The sequence below is a fragment of the Diadema setosum genome, chromosome 1 (genome assembly GCF_964275005.1).
Source record: "Diadema setosum chromosome 1, eeDiaSeto1, whole genome shotgun sequence".
NCBI lineage: Eukaryota > Metazoa > Echinodermata > Echinoidea > Diadematoida > Diadematidae > Diadema > Diadema setosum.
This window is the reverse complement of record NC_092685.1, coordinates 39,743,208-39,761,355: the sequence shown is the minus strand read 5'-3', so window position 1 is coordinate 39,761,355 and position 18,148 is coordinate 39,743,208. Positions and strand designations below refer to the sequence as shown.

The 18,148-nt window shown below is 38.6% G+C and overlaps 2 protein-coding genes across 2 annotated transcripts; one reads left to right on the top strand and one right to left on the bottom strand.

The window, feature by feature from the left end:
- Nucleotides 1-6,590: 6,590 nt before the first annotated feature.
- Nucleotides 6,591-12,224, bottom strand: LOC140230411 (probable RNA-binding protein EIF1AD). The gene is made up of 4 exons (XM_072310563.1): nucleotides 11,637-12,224; nucleotides 10,777-10,885; nucleotides 9,624-9,732; nucleotides 6,591-8,389 (listed from the first exon to the last, which is right to left on the bottom strand). The coding sequence occupies exons 1-4, from the start codon at nucleotides 11,721-11,723 to the stop codon at nucleotides 8,005-8,007; spliced, it is 690 nt and encodes a 229-aa protein (XP_072166664.1). The 5' UTR covers nucleotides 11,724-12,224; the 3' UTR covers nucleotides 6,591-8,004.
- A 305-nt stretch (nucleotides 12,225-12,529) lies between these two features.
- Nucleotides 12,530-17,551, top strand: LOC140230401 (complex I intermediate-associated protein 30, mitochondrial-like). Its single transcript, XM_072310552.1, has 4 exons — nucleotides 12,530-12,595; nucleotides 14,970-15,631; nucleotides 16,086-16,271; nucleotides 17,004-17,551. The coding sequence occupies exons 2-4, from the start codon at nucleotides 15,164-15,166 to the stop codon at nucleotides 17,202-17,204; spliced, it is 855 nt and encodes a 284-aa protein (XP_072166653.1). The 5' UTR covers nucleotides 12,530-12,595; nucleotides 14,970-15,163; the 3' UTR covers nucleotides 17,205-17,551.
- Nucleotides 17,552-18,148: the final 597 nt, after the last annotated feature.

The following is an 18,148-nucleotide window of genomic DNA, read 5'->3' as shown; positions in this document are numbered from 1 at the left end:
AGATGCTGCTTTTAGAGTTCCTGCAATCTTTGTATGTGTTTGTCTACTTTTTATTTCTTTAAACAACCTACTTCATAGGGGATTCAGACAAAGTGCAATGGTAGTTTAAGATTTGTGGTTTGCGAGAGTACCAGAAGTAATACTAACTTTTTCACTTCATATCTGTGACTCTTTTTCGAAAGTACATCTAAGCCCTTGCCACTTGAAATAAGGTGATTTGCCATAGAAGTGACACATGGCAAATTTGGTTTCTATAGCTAAGCCTAATGGGTTAAAAGACTGCAAAAAAAAAAAAAGAAAACAAAAAAAAAAGAAAGAAAGAAAGAAAAGAAGAAGACAGGTTTTGTTTGTCTAAATGCACAGCTGACTTGGTACATTTCCTGTTTGAACATTTATGAGTACATTTATTTCTCCTGCAGGAGCATTCTAGCATGTATCAAATTGTAGGCCAGTACCCAGTTGACAAAGAACAGATACTTGCCCTTTAAAATGCAAGTGGTCCACGACAAAGAGATGCTCAGATGTTACCAGCGAAACGTAATCTCATCAGAGTGTCTTCAACAGAGTTGCTGTAACAGTCGAGATCTACAAACAAAGAAATTTTCTCGACTTGAGACTCCAGTCTTTGCTAGAGAATCACATGTGTCTGATATGCAAGCAGGGTAGCCTCATGCAAGATGTGCTCAAGATTTCTTACTTGAGCATCATGCATTTCAAAATGTGACTGCCATTCAGAATCATTTATGGACTTCTTATGTGTACATACTGCATAAGGGGAAAGCAATCATTTATTGTGGTTCGCACTAACTTCTTGCCATACACAAATCTCTCTTTTCGTTTGAGAAAGTGTCGCAGTTTGATGTGAGGGTCATTCGTGTGCCAGATGCACCCGCAGAGTCAACGGATTTGTTGGAACAGAGATCTCTTTGCACAATATGTCAGGAATCATTTGATGGATTGATCGTGATCACTGCAACTTTCAGCCACTGCTCTCACCCCTCCCTCACATCCCCAACTCACTCACCAGCCCACTAGCCAACCCCTACCCACTGGTCTGCTGTATGCATTGCTTTCTGGTGCAGTAATGTACGCCATCTCTGCAGCCTCTTTGCAGCATTCCCACTGCCTGTTCTTGTCGATGAAATCGCGGGATCCAAGCACAAAAGGCTTCGTACCTTTCCTCTTGCCCACGGCATTCTCGCACCAGAGTAGAGAAGAGCAGTGTTAATCATCATTTAGCGACCTCACACATTGTGGTCTGGGTTCAAACCCCCAGGATCAGCGACTAACAGCCAGTCAAGTATGCACAAACCATTCAACCTCCTCACTTTTTATGATTGCCAGTCAAAGATCTGTTTCCTCAACATTATGTAGCCACAGAGTTAATACTCCTCTCTCATTCTTTGTCTCATCTGCTCCTTGACTCTCACATTCAAGATAACATGAGGGCCTCTATTTTTTCTCTCACTTTTTATTTCCTTTACTGCATGAGGCAAACTGTTACATAAAAGAAATATATATATATTTTTTTTCCAAAGGATTGATAGCTGTCACAGTGATGTAAAGTGTACACAAAATGATGTTTTTTTTTTACTGCCCTTCAGTGCAATTGTATTTAACGAAAAAAAAAAAAAGGACATTGAATGGTGCAAGTCAAGAAGCTGAAAACCAGCATGGTACTTTCAGGCTTGAAAGAGAAAATTTGTCTTTCTGTTTTTATTGATGTCACTTCTGCTCAACCCCCCACCCCCACCTTTCTGATTTTATTGAAAATATGTTGATGCCCCCCACCCACCACTACTGGATTCTGTTCAGAGAGGATGCTATGCTAGGAGGAGGAGGAGGGGGGGGGGGGGGGGGGGCGGGGTGTAACACAAGATTCAAATTCATAGTAGTAGAATGGAGGGTTGTGACAAAATCAAATTCAAAGACTGGTCCCACTCAAATGACTTGTGAAGAGCTAGTCATCTCACACCACTACTTCTAGATTCTATTTGGTGACAGTTGAACTTAGGAGGGAAGTTGTTGCCGCTCTGGCAAACATCTTGCATGCATCCACGTTGCCATGGAAACCTTCTGATGGGAGATGCGCACAGTATGATTTCTGATATGATTTTTTTTTTTGGACACCATATCAATGCAGTCTGCTAGTCATCAAGTTGTGATGTGAACTTGTATCACCCGACAGCAATAAGTCAAAAAGAGTGAGATTTGTTGCAAATGTCAGTATCAATAAAAGAAGGCGTATGGGGGAGAGGTTTAAAGAATAACACATACACTATTTCACGTATTGTAACCTGTACATCTTATTGTCCTCACTTGTCCTGCTTGTTGTGACGTGAAGATGTTATCTTCTCAATTTTTTTTCTTCATTTAATGTCTTACTTGGCAAAGAGATAACTCTATTTTTATGATCATGATAATTGTTGGAGTATTATTTTCTAACTCAAGTTCATTTTTGCTGTTGTTCTTATGTAAATACATGAGATGATGTAGGTCGGGGATAAAATCATGCTAATCGGTTATTGATATCTCTCATAAGCATTATGTGCTCTTGTAATCACCTTTATTTTATTCATTTTATTTATTTATTATTCATTTTTGTTTTTACTGGAGAATGATTTTAGTTTTTGAGTACCTGTGTAACAACTCTAAAGGAGACAATGTCCATTTTGGGGAAAATACAGCATTGTGTTGGTCTGTTTTGTATTTGTGTATAAAAGAAAACTTTGAAAAAAAAAAAGAGGCTGCAACAGAAAACAAGTTTGTGTGCAATCATATTTTATGGACCGAGATGTAAATGAGAAAGCTTTTACAATAAGAAACGTGATATATCACGGATTGAAATGATGTTTGTGTACTTATTTTGACCATTTGAGGAGCCCATTTCTTCTCTCTCATTTTTTTTTTCTATCTCTTTTCAAAAAAAATATAGGTCATAGTGTGCTGAGCATAGACTCGTAGCATTTCACCAATCAAATATGCCATTCAAATTTGCTATGTGATGTTGTCCATGCAGATAGTGCAACGAACTTGCCGGAAACTTTACAGTTAAAAAAAAACTAAAACAAAAAAGCAAAAAAAAAAATGTGTTTAGTGTCAAATGAAGAATTGTAGTAGGTAAGTATGTCAATGCAAGACAGGAAAACCAGACTTACAAAGCTGGTGGGCAATAAATTGAGGGAATTCATCCTTGTCAATTGAAAGAGCAATGAGGCTGATGCTGTAGAAGTAATATCCATTGTACAAAGACCATCATGGCTCAAGTGTTTTTTCCAATCCTTCGCAGTGTCAACATCAATCCTGTCAGCTTGTAGGCATTCCTAGATGAATAAGCGGCGTCACTCGAAATTTTGTAGACATGGATGTGTAGCGTTAGAATATCACGGACCTGCAGCGGCTGATTTGGCACCGACTGCCAAAGAAGAGACAGCACCCAGAAATCAGGCATACTTGTGGATGTGGTAGCTGCATCTGTTTTTAAACTTTTCATTCATAGTTAAATGCTAGGTAGAACATGTGTGTAGTGTGCAGGCGACACATTCAGAAACGAATGGCAGTGTAGATGTGAAGGGTGCTGGAGATTTTAAAAATCGGGGGAAAAATTGTCGAAATTTTGCAGCAGATGTATGTACTCTTGAGTGATTGTGCTATAAATTATACAAAAATTTGTAAATACAGATTCATGTTTTTGTTTTCATTTCTGGAGAGGGAGAAAGAGAGAGGGAGGGAGAGAAATATATTGTCCTGTTGAACTTTGTTATCTATGTGTGAAGATTAAAAAGAAGGAAGCTCAATTACATTGCTAATTATTTGAGTGATGGTCATTGCCAATTTGGATGACACTCCTCTTGTATGTTTACCTGTGGACCTGTTGCAATGATAATCGGCAATTGATTAGGTTTCTTCACCTAGCACACTATGACAAACATTAATTTTTGTAGAGATATTGAGCGCGATATTTGAGACAGAGTAACTTGGATCCATTTCTTTCTTTACATTGTATTTGCGTCGTGGACTCGCATGAATTAAGATGAGCGGGAAAGATGGTGGCGTTTGTTATGCAATGCTGGTCAAAAAGCAGACGAGGGCAAGGTTTCTATTGTGAACGACTTGTGGCATGTAGCATCTACTTTGACCTAAAACTTTAGCGGACTTTACGAATAACTTTGTGGTTCATGTTTGCCTTAGTGGATTTTTCTGTTTCTTTGACTCATATACCAATTAGATCTGTGTGTAACGGTGACTAGCTAAGAACTGCATCTCCTATATATATATATGAATATATATCATGTAGATGTTTTACTTCAACCTTCACAGTTTGACAAATGAGGATACATTTGAAAAAAAGAAGATAGATATTGAACTTGACAAGAGAAGAAAAAGAACTGTCAGACGTCCTTGCGTTTGTTGTACATGTATTGTAGTTTTATGAGAAAAGAAAAGAAAATAAACAGTTGTTGCACCACATCTGTACAAATGATATCGGTGTTTATTTGTGTTCATTTTTAGCTGTAATCTGTTCCATTTACATATATCAGTATATACTGTATATATGTATATGTTATATAATTATATAAAATTCTTCAATCTTGTTCCAAACATTTTAGTTCCGCGTATTGGCAGTAATAGTAATGGCAAAGTCACAATAGAGGAATGCATTAAATGCAATTAAAGTGCTTGAAAATCTTTACAGTGATTTTTAAGCACTTTCATCCGCTATGATCCTTGACAAAGGGGGAGGCCTCCGAAAATTTGGATTTTGAATAAAAACCAATTGGCATTTAATGCATTCCTCTATGGTGACTTCGCTATTACTATTTGTAATATATATATATATATATATATATATGTACAACGAAGAATCAAGAAATAAACTAGTAATGCATATATATAAATACATGTGTATATATATATGTACAACGAAGAATCAAGAAATAAACTAGTAATGCATATATATAAATACATGTGTATATATATATATATATATATATATATATATATATATATATATATATATATATATATATATAATTATACACATTCAAAACTGTACGACAGACATTTTTACCTCCGCCAAGGGAGAAGGTTATGTTTTCGTTACCATTGGTTTGTTCGTTCGTTCGTTCGTTTGTCCATGTGCAAAATAACTCAAAAAGTAGTGAACGGATTGGGATGAAACTTGCAGGAAAGGTTGAGAATGACACAAGTAACAAACGATTAACTTTTGGTGGTGATCCGAGAATTTTGGGGGAATTTATGAAGGATTTTGATATTTTGGCAGGTAGGGTCAATGAACTTGGGAGTTCAGGCTGCGCGTATTTGAGGTTTGCATGCGCACACTAAAATGCGTGGCCTAGTTTCTGCTGGGGAGAGGCGCACCGCGCATCTGAGGGTTTATGACGTAGCAAAGGCTTCTATATTGCGAAATCGGGTGATTTTTCAGTGGGTGAAAATCACTTATCTCTGTGGAAGAGCAAGATCATTAGTGGAAAGTAACTGCTTGGTGGAGGTCTGCGCTCTCAGAGTGCTTTTCTAGTTTTTTTTTTTATGTGGCACCTTCCAATCATTATACAGGTGAATAGAACCCCATCATAAAGAGATACTCACTCTGTGAGAATTTCTCATAATTAAATCCAATAAAAACAGATGCCCAAACATTGCTGTAAAATACACACATTTAGGACTAAAGATAGTCACGACATATTAAGCCCCAATCGTAGGTTAGAGAATTGTCGTTAGCAACTGTGTCTGACAGAATATTGTGAAAAAAAAAAATGTAACCATGTCATTTGCAACTTTGTGTATAACAGAATATTGTGAGAAAAAAAAAAGAAAAGAATGTATTTGTTCACAACTTGTGTTTTCAAATTTGATCACCCCCACCCCCCCCCCCAAAAAAAAAAAAAATCTTTCATTCAATCTCAATGTAATAAACAAAGTATGGGAAATAATGACAATGTCACCTGTAAAATTCCCTTGTACTAACAAAACCTTGTTGTGGGTTTCTGAAGTAGGCCTACTGTGAGCCCACTATATCAAGGGAGTTGTGCCATAGACATGCATGTTAGAAATCTGTGGTGGGAAAATCTTCTTACAATGATGAAAATATAAGGGAGTCTCTGTCACACCTCCCTGATGAAATCTTGTATCTGTGTGTGTTAACAGGGTTCACCTGTATAAATACAACTGTTAATAAAGTCAAGCCTGTCTTAAAGCAGCCAACTGTCTATAAAAGGTCACTTTTTCGTCTCCCTTGGATGGCTGCTACAGACAGGAACGACTGTACACGACATGCTCACACATACGCATGCAAGCATTACATACATTGTATTTTGCATCTGTGTCAGGGTTGCTGATAGAATCTTTTACAATATACAAAAAATAATTAGAAAAAAAAAGATATTAAACCCTGAAAGTATGTCAAGAGGTGTCATCAATTTCAGCGATGAATCCTGCTTGAAAAAACAAACAAACAAACAAACAAACATATTCATGCAACCTTGGTCAAGCATCTGTACATGTATATTGTATTCTAAAGCAATGAGTATACTGGGGGGTGGAGGAAATGTGCAATAACAACATCCATATTTCATTTGTAATTTGCATTTAATGGCATTAAGAACATCACACAAACATACATCAGTATACTTAAAATGAACATACAACTCACATGAATACTTAAGATACAGAAGAACATTTACAACATTGACTGTAGCTCTTTCACTCTACTGGCAGATCATGGACTGGTAGCACACATGATTGCTTTGGACACTGTACGGTTCCACAGTGAGTCCACCTTAAAACCAGCCACGCAGAACTCTATGGAAGGTGTGGGGCCATTGGCCTGCTGCAATTTCAATGCAGGCACCATTGTGCTACATGCACATGAAATCCACCATTTTGTTCAGTCATCTATCACTCACAGTGTACAACCTCTCTGCATTTTTCAGGCCACATGCAAAGACTGCCTACAATTATGAAAGAGATGTGTTTACACAAAAAAAAAAAAAATACCCATCTACAGTAAAACAGAGCTGTGTTTCATCTGCGATTAATTAGCATTACGCAATCTGTCAAAAGGCTTTCAAAGCTGCAATGCATCCGAAGTCTCACAATCTTACTGCCTTACGTTCAATGCAATATGAAAGAAACACAGGTTCCTCACTACAGTGGACTGTTGTTGAATGTGACACACAGCTCACAGGAAAAGAAGAAAAATGGCACACAATATTTCAATGGCAATAGCACCACACTCATTTTTTAGAGTCTGATACACAGCATGGACATTATACAATGTACTTCAAAAGAACTTACCCTTAACACTTTGGGTGTTTGTTTGTTTGTTTGTTTTTGTGTTGTTGTTTTTTTCAAGATGGGCAATACATACATGTGTACATTGTATTGTAAGATAATAGATTCAATATGGAAAGTGTGACCAAAATCAGACATTTGAGAGCCAATGCAGAATCAGAATGGGAGTTCGTCATTTAATATGTCACCCTGCGAACATCCCATACCAAGCTCTCTCGGTCATGTGACTGTGATGTCACTTTAGCACATACATGTAGTAGTCCTCGACAATTTTGTACCCATAGGTCTACACCATCACACTGCTCTGATAATGAATTGCCTTCTTCTGACATGCAAGATGTGACAGGTTCCAAACAGTGTCCCAATGAAAAATAGTTACAAATGCAATGTTTGTTTGCTGTTGTTGTCTTTTTTCCAATAAAACAAGAGTTGCTGTAACTTTATGCACAGAACCAGTCCACATCACATGGTTAAATGGCCAGGATGAACTTGAAGGAAGTGTCATATTGGACAACTTATCAACTTTCATACTACTGTATGCTCTTTGATAATGGTATAACTTTCTCTTAACATATGTATCACTAAAATGTCTGTGATCTGATGCTCTCATGTCCCTTCCATCACCAAGATACTCGCCCCCACGGGAAGAGTTTCTCACTTGGCAACATGAAATTTTGCGGCATAGTCTGCCTACCGGTCTGTGTCATCACCATAGCTACCACCACTACCATCTCCCTCATTTCTGTCATTGTCTGCATCATTTCCTTCATCATCCCCCTCCTCCTCCTCCTCCTCCTCATCATCATCATCCTCTTCTTCCGAGCTCTCCGAGTAGTAATAGGTGACAGTCGGTCGGTTGGTGTTCACGAAGAGGTCGTCGTCATTATCTTCACTGCTGTACTCATCCTCGTAGCATTCCACCTCCTCATGGTTGTCGCCATCTTCCGTCGGTCTCTTCTCCCCGTCTTCAGACAAGTTTGCAGCATTGAGTTGTCTGGTCAAGCCGTCGACCCCCGCATCTGAAGAGATGTCAGATTCTCTGGCCTGGTTTGGCTCCGCATCAAAACCCTCGGGCCTGCACAAAACATATTTAGACCTTAGAATAAGTAATCATGCACGTAGAAATGTAGTTAAAATTTGAATTTGCAAATAATGCCTGCCATTCCATTAAGGGATGTATTTCTGAGGTTAGCATGATTCATTTAGCTCAGAAAAGCAAACTCTTTCTGACAGATTATTCTTGGGAATTACAAATCTTTCCAGTTTTCATTGAAAAAAAAAAAATCACATTAACAAATGGAAAAGTCAAGAATCATGTTCTCCCAATCACAGGGGTATTATTACCTCTGTCAAGGTTATCTTCTTTGTCTGCGTTGGTTTGTTTGTCTGTCTCTTTGCAAAAATAACTCATAAAGTTGTAAACAGATTTGGATGAAACTTACAAGAAAAGTTGATAACTACACAAGAAATGGATGATTGAAATTTGGTAGTGATCCAGACCACCGTCTGGATCTAGGAATGTTTTTCAATTTATTTAAAAGGGTTTTAATTGGCAAATGCAGCCAACAAATGACGGAGTTCAAGCTGTAGGCATCTGAGGTGTACATAAGCATAATGAGCACATGCTCAAGACACAGTGTGCAGTAAGCTGATGAGGAAAAATGAGACACACTATTACTGGGAAATAAGGGCAATTTTCAGAATGTGTGTATGGGTGCAAATGAGTTGCTTGGCAGAGATATGTGCTCTCTCCAAGTGCTTTTCTAGTTGTATCTGTAACACACAAGTCCCTTTAAAAAGGACTTATTCAATGAGTTCTATTTTACTTTAACATTTCTTGATAAGAAGGGGAACTTTTCTACTACACTGTATGGTTGCAGGAATACCCCTCAAAAAAAAAAGGGGAAAAAAAAAGAGACAAATATCAGTAATCAAGGAAAGACAAGTCACTGAAGAAATTCAATCTACTTGTTCCAATGCAAATATGACATGGACATCCACATCAACTAATATCAAAACCAAGACAACTTCAGGGTTGTTGTTGTTGTTGTTGCTGCTACATGTGATGTACAAATGTGTACATGCCTTGAGTTTCTTCATACAACATTCCATCTTCCCTTTATACAAAGGATATATGTGTAGCTGTATACTCCCTAAATGTTGAATTTCCATATCATCAACATCTCATCTCTACACTGACAATACAGAACGATCTACATGTATCAAATAGTGCAATACTGAATAATATTATACTAGCACAACACAAAACACATTCAGATATTGCTACTGTATAATGATGAAGATCTTACCAAAGGCCCTCATGCTTGATATACTTGATCTGCTTAGGATAGAGGATGGCTACAATCTCTGCTTTCACTTTGTCACCTTCAGCGATGGGGTCCGCAACAACATAGTCTCCTGTGTAACAGACAACAGGTAGAGTTGCATTTCATTTTGATTGGAGCGTGTCGTACTCAATTAAGAGATGATATTAAATCACAGCCTTCAAACCATTATTGAAATCAAATATTTGACTTTGACTTATTAAAAAAAAACACAAAAATTACACCATTTTGAAGTAGAGCAAATTAGTAGTACATTCAACACATACAATCAGATATGTATGAATGTAAGATTTGATTAAACTATGGCAAACTTCATGGGAGGCTATAATTAGTCCCTTAAAGTGTTATTACTGTGTACATGTAAACTGACAAAACAGATGCCTCACATCTTTAACAAACTACCATCAATTTTTACAAGGTAATAAAATATACCCCTTACAATGTACAAGGATTCACAGATAATATTAATGAAAAATTAAACAAAAACAGTGAATAGCAGGAAAAAATAGTAATATTAATAATTCAGTTGGTTTTAGCTCTTTTTTATCTATTATGTCGTTTTCTGTTAGTTTGAGTTTGAGTGGCTTTATTCTACATAGCAATTAAAAGGATACAGTTCAAATACACTTTAGGAGCAAACAACCAAGATACTGCAGTACTGGCACTTTCAGTAGTACCTTTGAAGGACTAGAGGTGGAAGTGCCTTGCATTGGGACATTAACACTGGGGCCAAGAATACTCGAGTACTGTAGTAGGGAGCTAAATATTGCAATGTCCAGCTCCATTGAGAGGACCCCATCAACCAAATTTATGCCTCCTTCATTGGTTATGATGTGTGTGTAAGTAAGTTTAAATAATAAAAAACAAACAAACAAGCATATTTTTTCAACCTGTGAAGTCATTGACATTACATTTCAGCTTTTGCATTTGGCTTGGGGCATGGTGTTTACACCCCCCCCCCCCCCCACTCTTGTTAAAACTTTCTTCATTATTAAAAAAAAAAAATCATAATAATACAATGAAAAGGAAAACAAACATACTTTCTTGAAATATGTTCATATGTTTTCCAAAATTTGATCTCAGTCTGAAACATCTGTGCTAAGCAGATGTACCTTACCTCGCTTGATCCACACATTTTTGCGGAATCTGGTGGGCATGCTGATGAGGAATTTATCCCCCAAGGAAGTCTGAGCCTCGTGGAGGTTGTTCCCCCTGCCTCCGAGTATCTGAGATTGAGAAACACATATCATTTGCATAAAGAACATCTAACTAAAACTCTTTTATAAATAGTTGAAGACTATGGTATTGTAACACTATTAAGTTCCATACTATTAAACATCTAAAAATTAAAAATTAGAGCCTACTTTAAATGCTGCACTCCCTGCAGAATGGTTTTCGGCCACAGGGCCTACACACTATAGAGTATTGTTTGACCGTTGCGTTGTGTACTACTCATCGACCACTTTTTGATTAAAGGGATCGTATAGTTTTGGTTGAGACCTTATTTCAAGTTTCTAACATTTTTAGTGAGATAATGAGAAACCTCTTATGAAATATGAAAGAGCATGTAATTCTATGATGAGGAATTCAACGTTTATTTGATGAAAATTGGTTTTGAAATGGCCGAGATATCCAAAACTGAGAGATTCTAATAAAGTGTGGGACCCACATTTTATTACGATCGCTTTGTTTTACTTTGTTTTTTGATGTTTCAGTCATTCCAAACCCGATTTTCATCAAATAAACTTTGAATTCCTCTTAAAATGGTATGCTCTGTACTACTAGATCTACTACTACTAGGGTCCTACTTCATATTAAAGTTTATACTTGGTATCTCGCAAAAAGTTAAAAGCCCAATTCTCATCTCCACCAATACTGTACCATCCCTTTAAGGATATAAAATAAGAATATATCAATACCAGTAAGCAACACTAACATTACAACCTTTAATATTCCAAGGTAATTCAAATGACCAACCTTCAAGATTTGCTGATTCTCCTCTGGTAAAATGTAATCTTCTAACACTTCCCGCGTGACGTGTTTCCGCTTTGTAGCTTTTGACATGATGATGAAAGTAGTCTTATGTTTCTAGGGTACGTTACTTGTCTCCTGGTCACCGAAAAAAAAGGGAAAAAATGAAGGTCAAGCTGGAAAGACACCAAATGCTGGGGAAAGGGGTTGCGCAATGATGGAGCAGCGAAACAGACAGACCAGACTCACGACACACACAGACAGACCGTACAAGTGTACGGCACATGCACAGACTGAACTGGGAAAGACTGCACTGTAGCTACTCGATCTCGTAGTCCCACAATATTGCTTTCCCTGTAATGTTGGCTGAATTGTCACACACTGAAGTTGACGTTTCTGCTTATCGTATCGAGACAGTTCGGCGAATTGCACTTTCCTTTCATTTCTCTCAGAAGACACTCCGCCGACTGCTGGAACCTAATTCGCCATGATTACAATGGTTGACCGCAGTTAGGAAGAAAAACGCTGCAAAATGAAGAAAAATGAGCGAACATAGGAAGCTGAGTAGCGATTCCTTGTCATCGTCGCCATTGCACAATCAGTGAGTAACGCAACACTTGTATACCCGGCCCGATGCACATCACACAGCACAAAATCCTAAAATCCTACACCTACCAGGGAGGGTTCCACCTCCCTGCACCTACGTACTGTACACACCGGTAACACAAAACATGCAGCGTGCGTGTGGACGTCACATCACATCGCTCTCGCGCTCAAGTCAGAAGTGCAGTCATAGTGTGAGTGCACGCATTGCTGTGCTATATTGCTGTGCCTAGCTAGCTAACTACCGCGGCCGGTCCGGTCGGTAACTGTACTGTTTTCAGCCTACCATTACTGTACCTAAATTACGCAACACGTGGGGACGTGCAAAATATTGCTGCAAAGTGTTGAGATCTGAGAGATTGGTAAGTATTTCCAGAGATTTTAGAACAATTTAATAAAGGGGGAGCAGTGAGGAAAATTCCTCTTTATGAAATTAAGGGTATTTCCTTGGGATCCTGGTTGCTGGTTTAGAGAAACTTACCTCAAAAATCTTTCTAATGCCGTATACACGTACTAATGGTAATGACTAATGTTAGAGCTAAACCCTGCTAGCTAACCGTTTAGTGCCTAGACAATGCTAGAAGTACTAACACTAACAGCATAGCCATAGAACAAGGTCTAGCTTCTAGAGCCTAGAGTATCTACATGTAGTAAATTTAGATAAAGATTCCACTGTAATTTGTTTGTAAAATTTATTTCCTCTTTCTCCTCCACCCAGCTTGACATGAATACTTCCCTACTTTGGCAAAAGGAAGCAAGTGACAAAAGTGACATTTCTTGTAAAAGAGCAAAATGTGTCTCATTTACACTGATTGCTGATGATTGATGTCTTATTTAACATAGCTAGATGTATATCTTTTAATATTAAATAGTAGGATGAGTGCCTCTGCATGAAATTTGGCCCTGAAGAAGAGCTCATTATGTGAATTATGAAAACATCAATAACTCAAATTCGGATGGTATGTCACTTGCTTCCTTTTGCCAAAGTAGGGCAGAATAGTACAGTACCTGGTACTCTCCGCGTAATCGGGTATCGCTTCAACGGATACTCCATTTTATTGGGTAATGTCAAAATCAGTTCCAATGCACATTGAAATTGCCTGTGATAATCGGGTTGCCTCTCTGCATAAATGGGTAAATAATTTTCTTCTAATCTAATTTCTACCCACATTTTATCGCAGATAAATTTATAACACTTTTGTCTTTAGGAAGTCATGAATGTCAAAATTTCCATGGCTAATCGCATTCTCTGCTTAATTTGCAAAGGAGACCGATCATTTGGGGAGTGATCAAACATGAAAACACATGTACCAGTACCAACTTGCCAACGAACATTGTTACACATGTAGCTGCCACTCACAATTGCATTGTAGACAGACACTTCGAGACAGGAGCTGAACACACTTGCGCTCCTCCCTCTCTCCGCAACAACATTCACAAAAGATACAAGAAGTTTGCAATGAAAATCAGGCCATGCACCAGCTCCATTTGCTTTTCCCCAGTCACTTCTCAAAAAGTAACCCGACGTTCTACGTGACTAATGCATGCAAAGAAACGTGTTCATTTCAGAAAACGCCTGCGTGTAATTCTAATAGCGAGGAGTCCGTATACATGTACAGATCTATAGTCAAACGACAAAGTTTTCTGAAGACATATTTGACCATTATTTATAAAAGAAAGTAAATTAATGCTCGTGACTGAGCAAGTGTAAGGTATGTATACTGTGATGTGCAAGCACGCGTGTTAAGCATACAGGGTAGGTGTTTGGTGCAGTGTACAATGTACAATGCATGTCCATACACATTGTGTTTGTCAATTGTGACTGAGAGGTGTTCTTCTGTTAATCGGGTACTCTGCTTAATCAGGCAAGAAACACTCTGCTCGAGCCTACCCAATTATGCGGAGAGTACTTTATTACTAACTTGGTGTCAATGACACCAACATTAATAGGCTATGTGGTTTGGTGGGGTTGTCTTTCAGGGTCAGGCTACTTTCATGGTTTACACTTGGTTGGATTAAACAAGTCTAACAAGTTTACAACGGGTCAAAAGTGTTTAGTATGCAAAATGCATGTCTGAACAGTGTGAAAATAAACTGTAACATGACCCTACTTGTATGGTGGTGGAGGTTAAATAAGATGAAATTAAAAAGAGATAAGAGTATTTTGAAGACTATAAAGACTCAAGACATGAGCAGTAAAAAGTGTACAATCTATTTCCATTGAATTTACCTTGAATTTACCTTGAAGGCCACACCTCGCTATTACGGTCAGTCATGGTATGTAGTACATTTCTGCAGGTAATGTGGTATGGCAAGGTTAAGGGGTCCCATAGGGGTCCCATAGGGACCCATTTAAAAACCCAGTGCAGTATCTTACTGGTTTGTGTGATTGTACAGAGTGAATTTTTCATAGCAATTTCTTGACCGAAAGATCAGGTCTTTATCTTCTTGTCGGGGTCAGGGATATACTCCACGGAGACTACATCTGGCTTCATGGGATCCCCTCTTTACAGAGGAGGGCCATAAAGTAAAAAAAAAAAAAAAAAAAAAAAAACAGACAAATTTTCTGTCTGAACAATTTCATACGCATTATTATCATACTGGTTAGAATGAGTGAATGTTTTGTATTAAGTTTTAAATCTATTTCCTTTCTAGTTCTTCCGCCCTCCAGGGCCATGCTTCATCTTCTTTTTTTTTTTTTTTTGTCTTACTCCTTTTTCATTTTCTTATTTGCAGGTTTAAGAAATGCTCACAATACAGCAGGAAGAAGGATGCATACAAAATAAAAAATTGCTTTGGTGAGCAGTGCATGATGTTGACATAGAATCTGAATGTAAATGACTTCACTGTAATCATCCAGAGGAGTTTAATCAAGCACATGGTATTTGTTGATTAAGATTTGTGTTGAGATCTACCTAGAACTGGGCACCATGGTTCTACTACAACGACAGTGCTCTGCTCTTGTCAGACACTTATTCGGGAGAAGGACACTAGAACTTTGGGGAAGGACCCCTCCCGTCTGTGCTGGGTGTTGCAGGTTGAGCAGCACAAGTTCAGATGGCAGAGATGGCCAAAGTACACAGCGTAGGGAGAGTTTACTCAAGTACTTCAATCGGAATGTGAAGATGTTGGGGGAGGAGATGATGACGAAGCTACGCAGCCCAAACCTCGATACCATGTTCGACCAGAATCGAGTGCTGTGGCACTTTCGCGGCCCGGAGAGCGTGGACGATTTCACAGTGCAGACGGACAAGGATATTGGAGGCAAGAGCACAGCTGCCCTGTCTATCAGCCGTAACAACAAACTGCTCTTCCATGGTAACCTGTGTACCGAGGTACCCCGCGACGGAGAAACTGAGAGGAGTGGATACTGCGCTATTCGATCAAAGCAGGTCTATGTGAGTAGATTCTGCCCCTCAGAGTACATATTTTGTAATTCTCTCTATATCATTTTGATGTACAGTGATAAATTGATAGACGTAGTGTAAAACCTCTATATGTCATTCATTCCCCAAATTTTCATTTCTTTTCTATTTGTATGGTTATTCTTGTCAGAGTACAACATGATTGTCATAAAGTACATTCAAAGTACAGTTAGTGTGTAATTCAGTAAAAATCTATAAATTGCAGAAGTCAAAGTAGATTTGCTACAGGATTTGAGTATGATAGCAAGTGACACTAAGAGGTGATATCCTCCCCCCCCCCCATCTTCCAAGGAAGAGGAATTAGTATTTAGATGTTGTGGATTTCACAAATTGCTGTAATACTCTGCAGTTTGCTGAGGGAATTACTGTATTCCCTTTCAGTTTGCCCTTTGCTGGAAATATCAATTTTTTTGTGTGTCTGCTGCAGGGGTCCTTCAACAGAAAGCTTTCGTTTGATCTGTCTCCATTCAACGTGTTGCGGATGAGGGTCAGGGGCGACGGCCGGGCGTATATGGTGAATCTTATAATCAAGGGTTATTTCACAGACACGCATGATGATGTTTGGAGCTACTTCATGTTCACAAGGGGCGGCCCGTACTGGCAGGATGTATCGGTAAGAGAAGTGACTTGTCCAGTCTCATTGGAAAGACATCAGGCTTTAGCTAAAACTTCCAAGTTTGTGCCATGTAAGAAGGTTCCATTCACTAAATTCCCTCGGTGAGAACACTTGAATGATTTCAGTGGTATTGCAGAGATAAGGATGTGCAGATTTGAGCAAAATGGGACAAGGGGAAGTCATCCTACACAGAACAAATTCATGAGCAGTATGCAAATAATTTCATTCATCTGACCCAAGACGACAATTTGTTTATAGAGATCAGTTTAGATGCCCTTGTGTCATTTTAATATTCAGTCTTGGCATTTGTCCAACTTCTACAGAGCCCTTGCACACCTTGCAGAAAGGTTGCACCTGCTGCATATTGTATCTTATGGACCCATAACATCATTTCTCTTTTTTTCTTTTAGCATTCTCCTTGGTGATAATTAAGTTTCAACTATGAGGTTCATTACTCTGTACTCATTTAATGTACGGTGGAGTCTTGTGAAAACAAACTCGTTTGGATCAATTAGTGAAATTATTTTGATAAAACAAAATTGTGCTGTCTTGGTTCGCAAAACAATAAAATACAAAGAAACTTTGAATTATGGGGGCAAGAGAAGATGTTTTGGAAGGAGTTTGTTATACGTGTATCAGTTTTTTTCATTATACCTAGTCCACTGTACAAATATAAATGTATTTGTGTATCACAGAGTCTCATACATGTCCCCCTTCTTTCTGCCTCAGATACCCTTCACCAAGTTCTTCATGTCCAGCAAAGGCCGTGTCCAGGACAAGCAGACTCCTCCTGACCTTGAGTCGGTCACTGCCATCGGTCTGACAATGGCTGACGCCGTTGACGGGGAGTTCGCGCTGGAGATTGACTCCATATCAGTGTCCTTTGATGCGACCCACACAGAGCAATACACGTACGAGATGTACAACTAATAAGCAACAGCACTGCCAGCGGAGATTTTTGCAATTTGCCTGTATATGGGAATGATGTCATACCCAAGGAAGTGTGAGCGTGTGAGGGAAGTAGTGTTTCACAAGTCATCTGCTGCCCTTGGAATATCATGTAAAGTACATGTAATTTCATGTTTGCATGTCTTGCATGACATGTTGCGCTTGCGTTCAACCTTGGAAGAATTCAACCTAGCCTTCTTCCCATGACGATGTAGGGAACACTCATATGACTTCATGTACACTCGTACACTTAAAGGGGATGGCTAGTAACTGATCAGTGGGAATCAGTGGGAATGCTGGAGGATGATTGTTCCAATCCATGTGGGATTCATTTAAGAGTACGCTATATATCTATTCTTGTGTGAAAATTATTTGCTTCAAAATGGTCTCATATTCAAGTAATGTGCAGTTTAATGTTTCCAGGTAAGCGTCCCTGGTCAGTGACGGGGCATTAATCTGCACATTACTTGAATATGAGACCGTTCTGAAGCAAATAATTTTCACACAAGAGTAGATATATAATGTACTCTTAAATAAATCCCACAAGGATTGGAACAATCATCCCTCAGCATTCCCACTGATTCCCACTGATCGGTTACTAGCCATCCCCTTTAATGGTGCTATAGAGCATCATCGGTGTGGATTTGTGCTTGCATGTGTTGTTTCAAGTGTGACATGGATGTGACAATAATGTCAGCTGCCCACATAAACGAAGCATAGATTCAAAGGTTTTGTCTTGAAAACTGCTCATGTGATGTCAGGACCGTTAGGAGGGTGATGCCAATTACGAAAAGAAGGACAAGTTAATTTCCAATCTGCAATGCAGGAAAGCACCACAGGATCAAATTAATGAGCAAGTTTAGTCTCCCACAGAGAACATGCCAAGATGGAAATGTGTAACCACATCAGAAATTTTGTTTACCAGA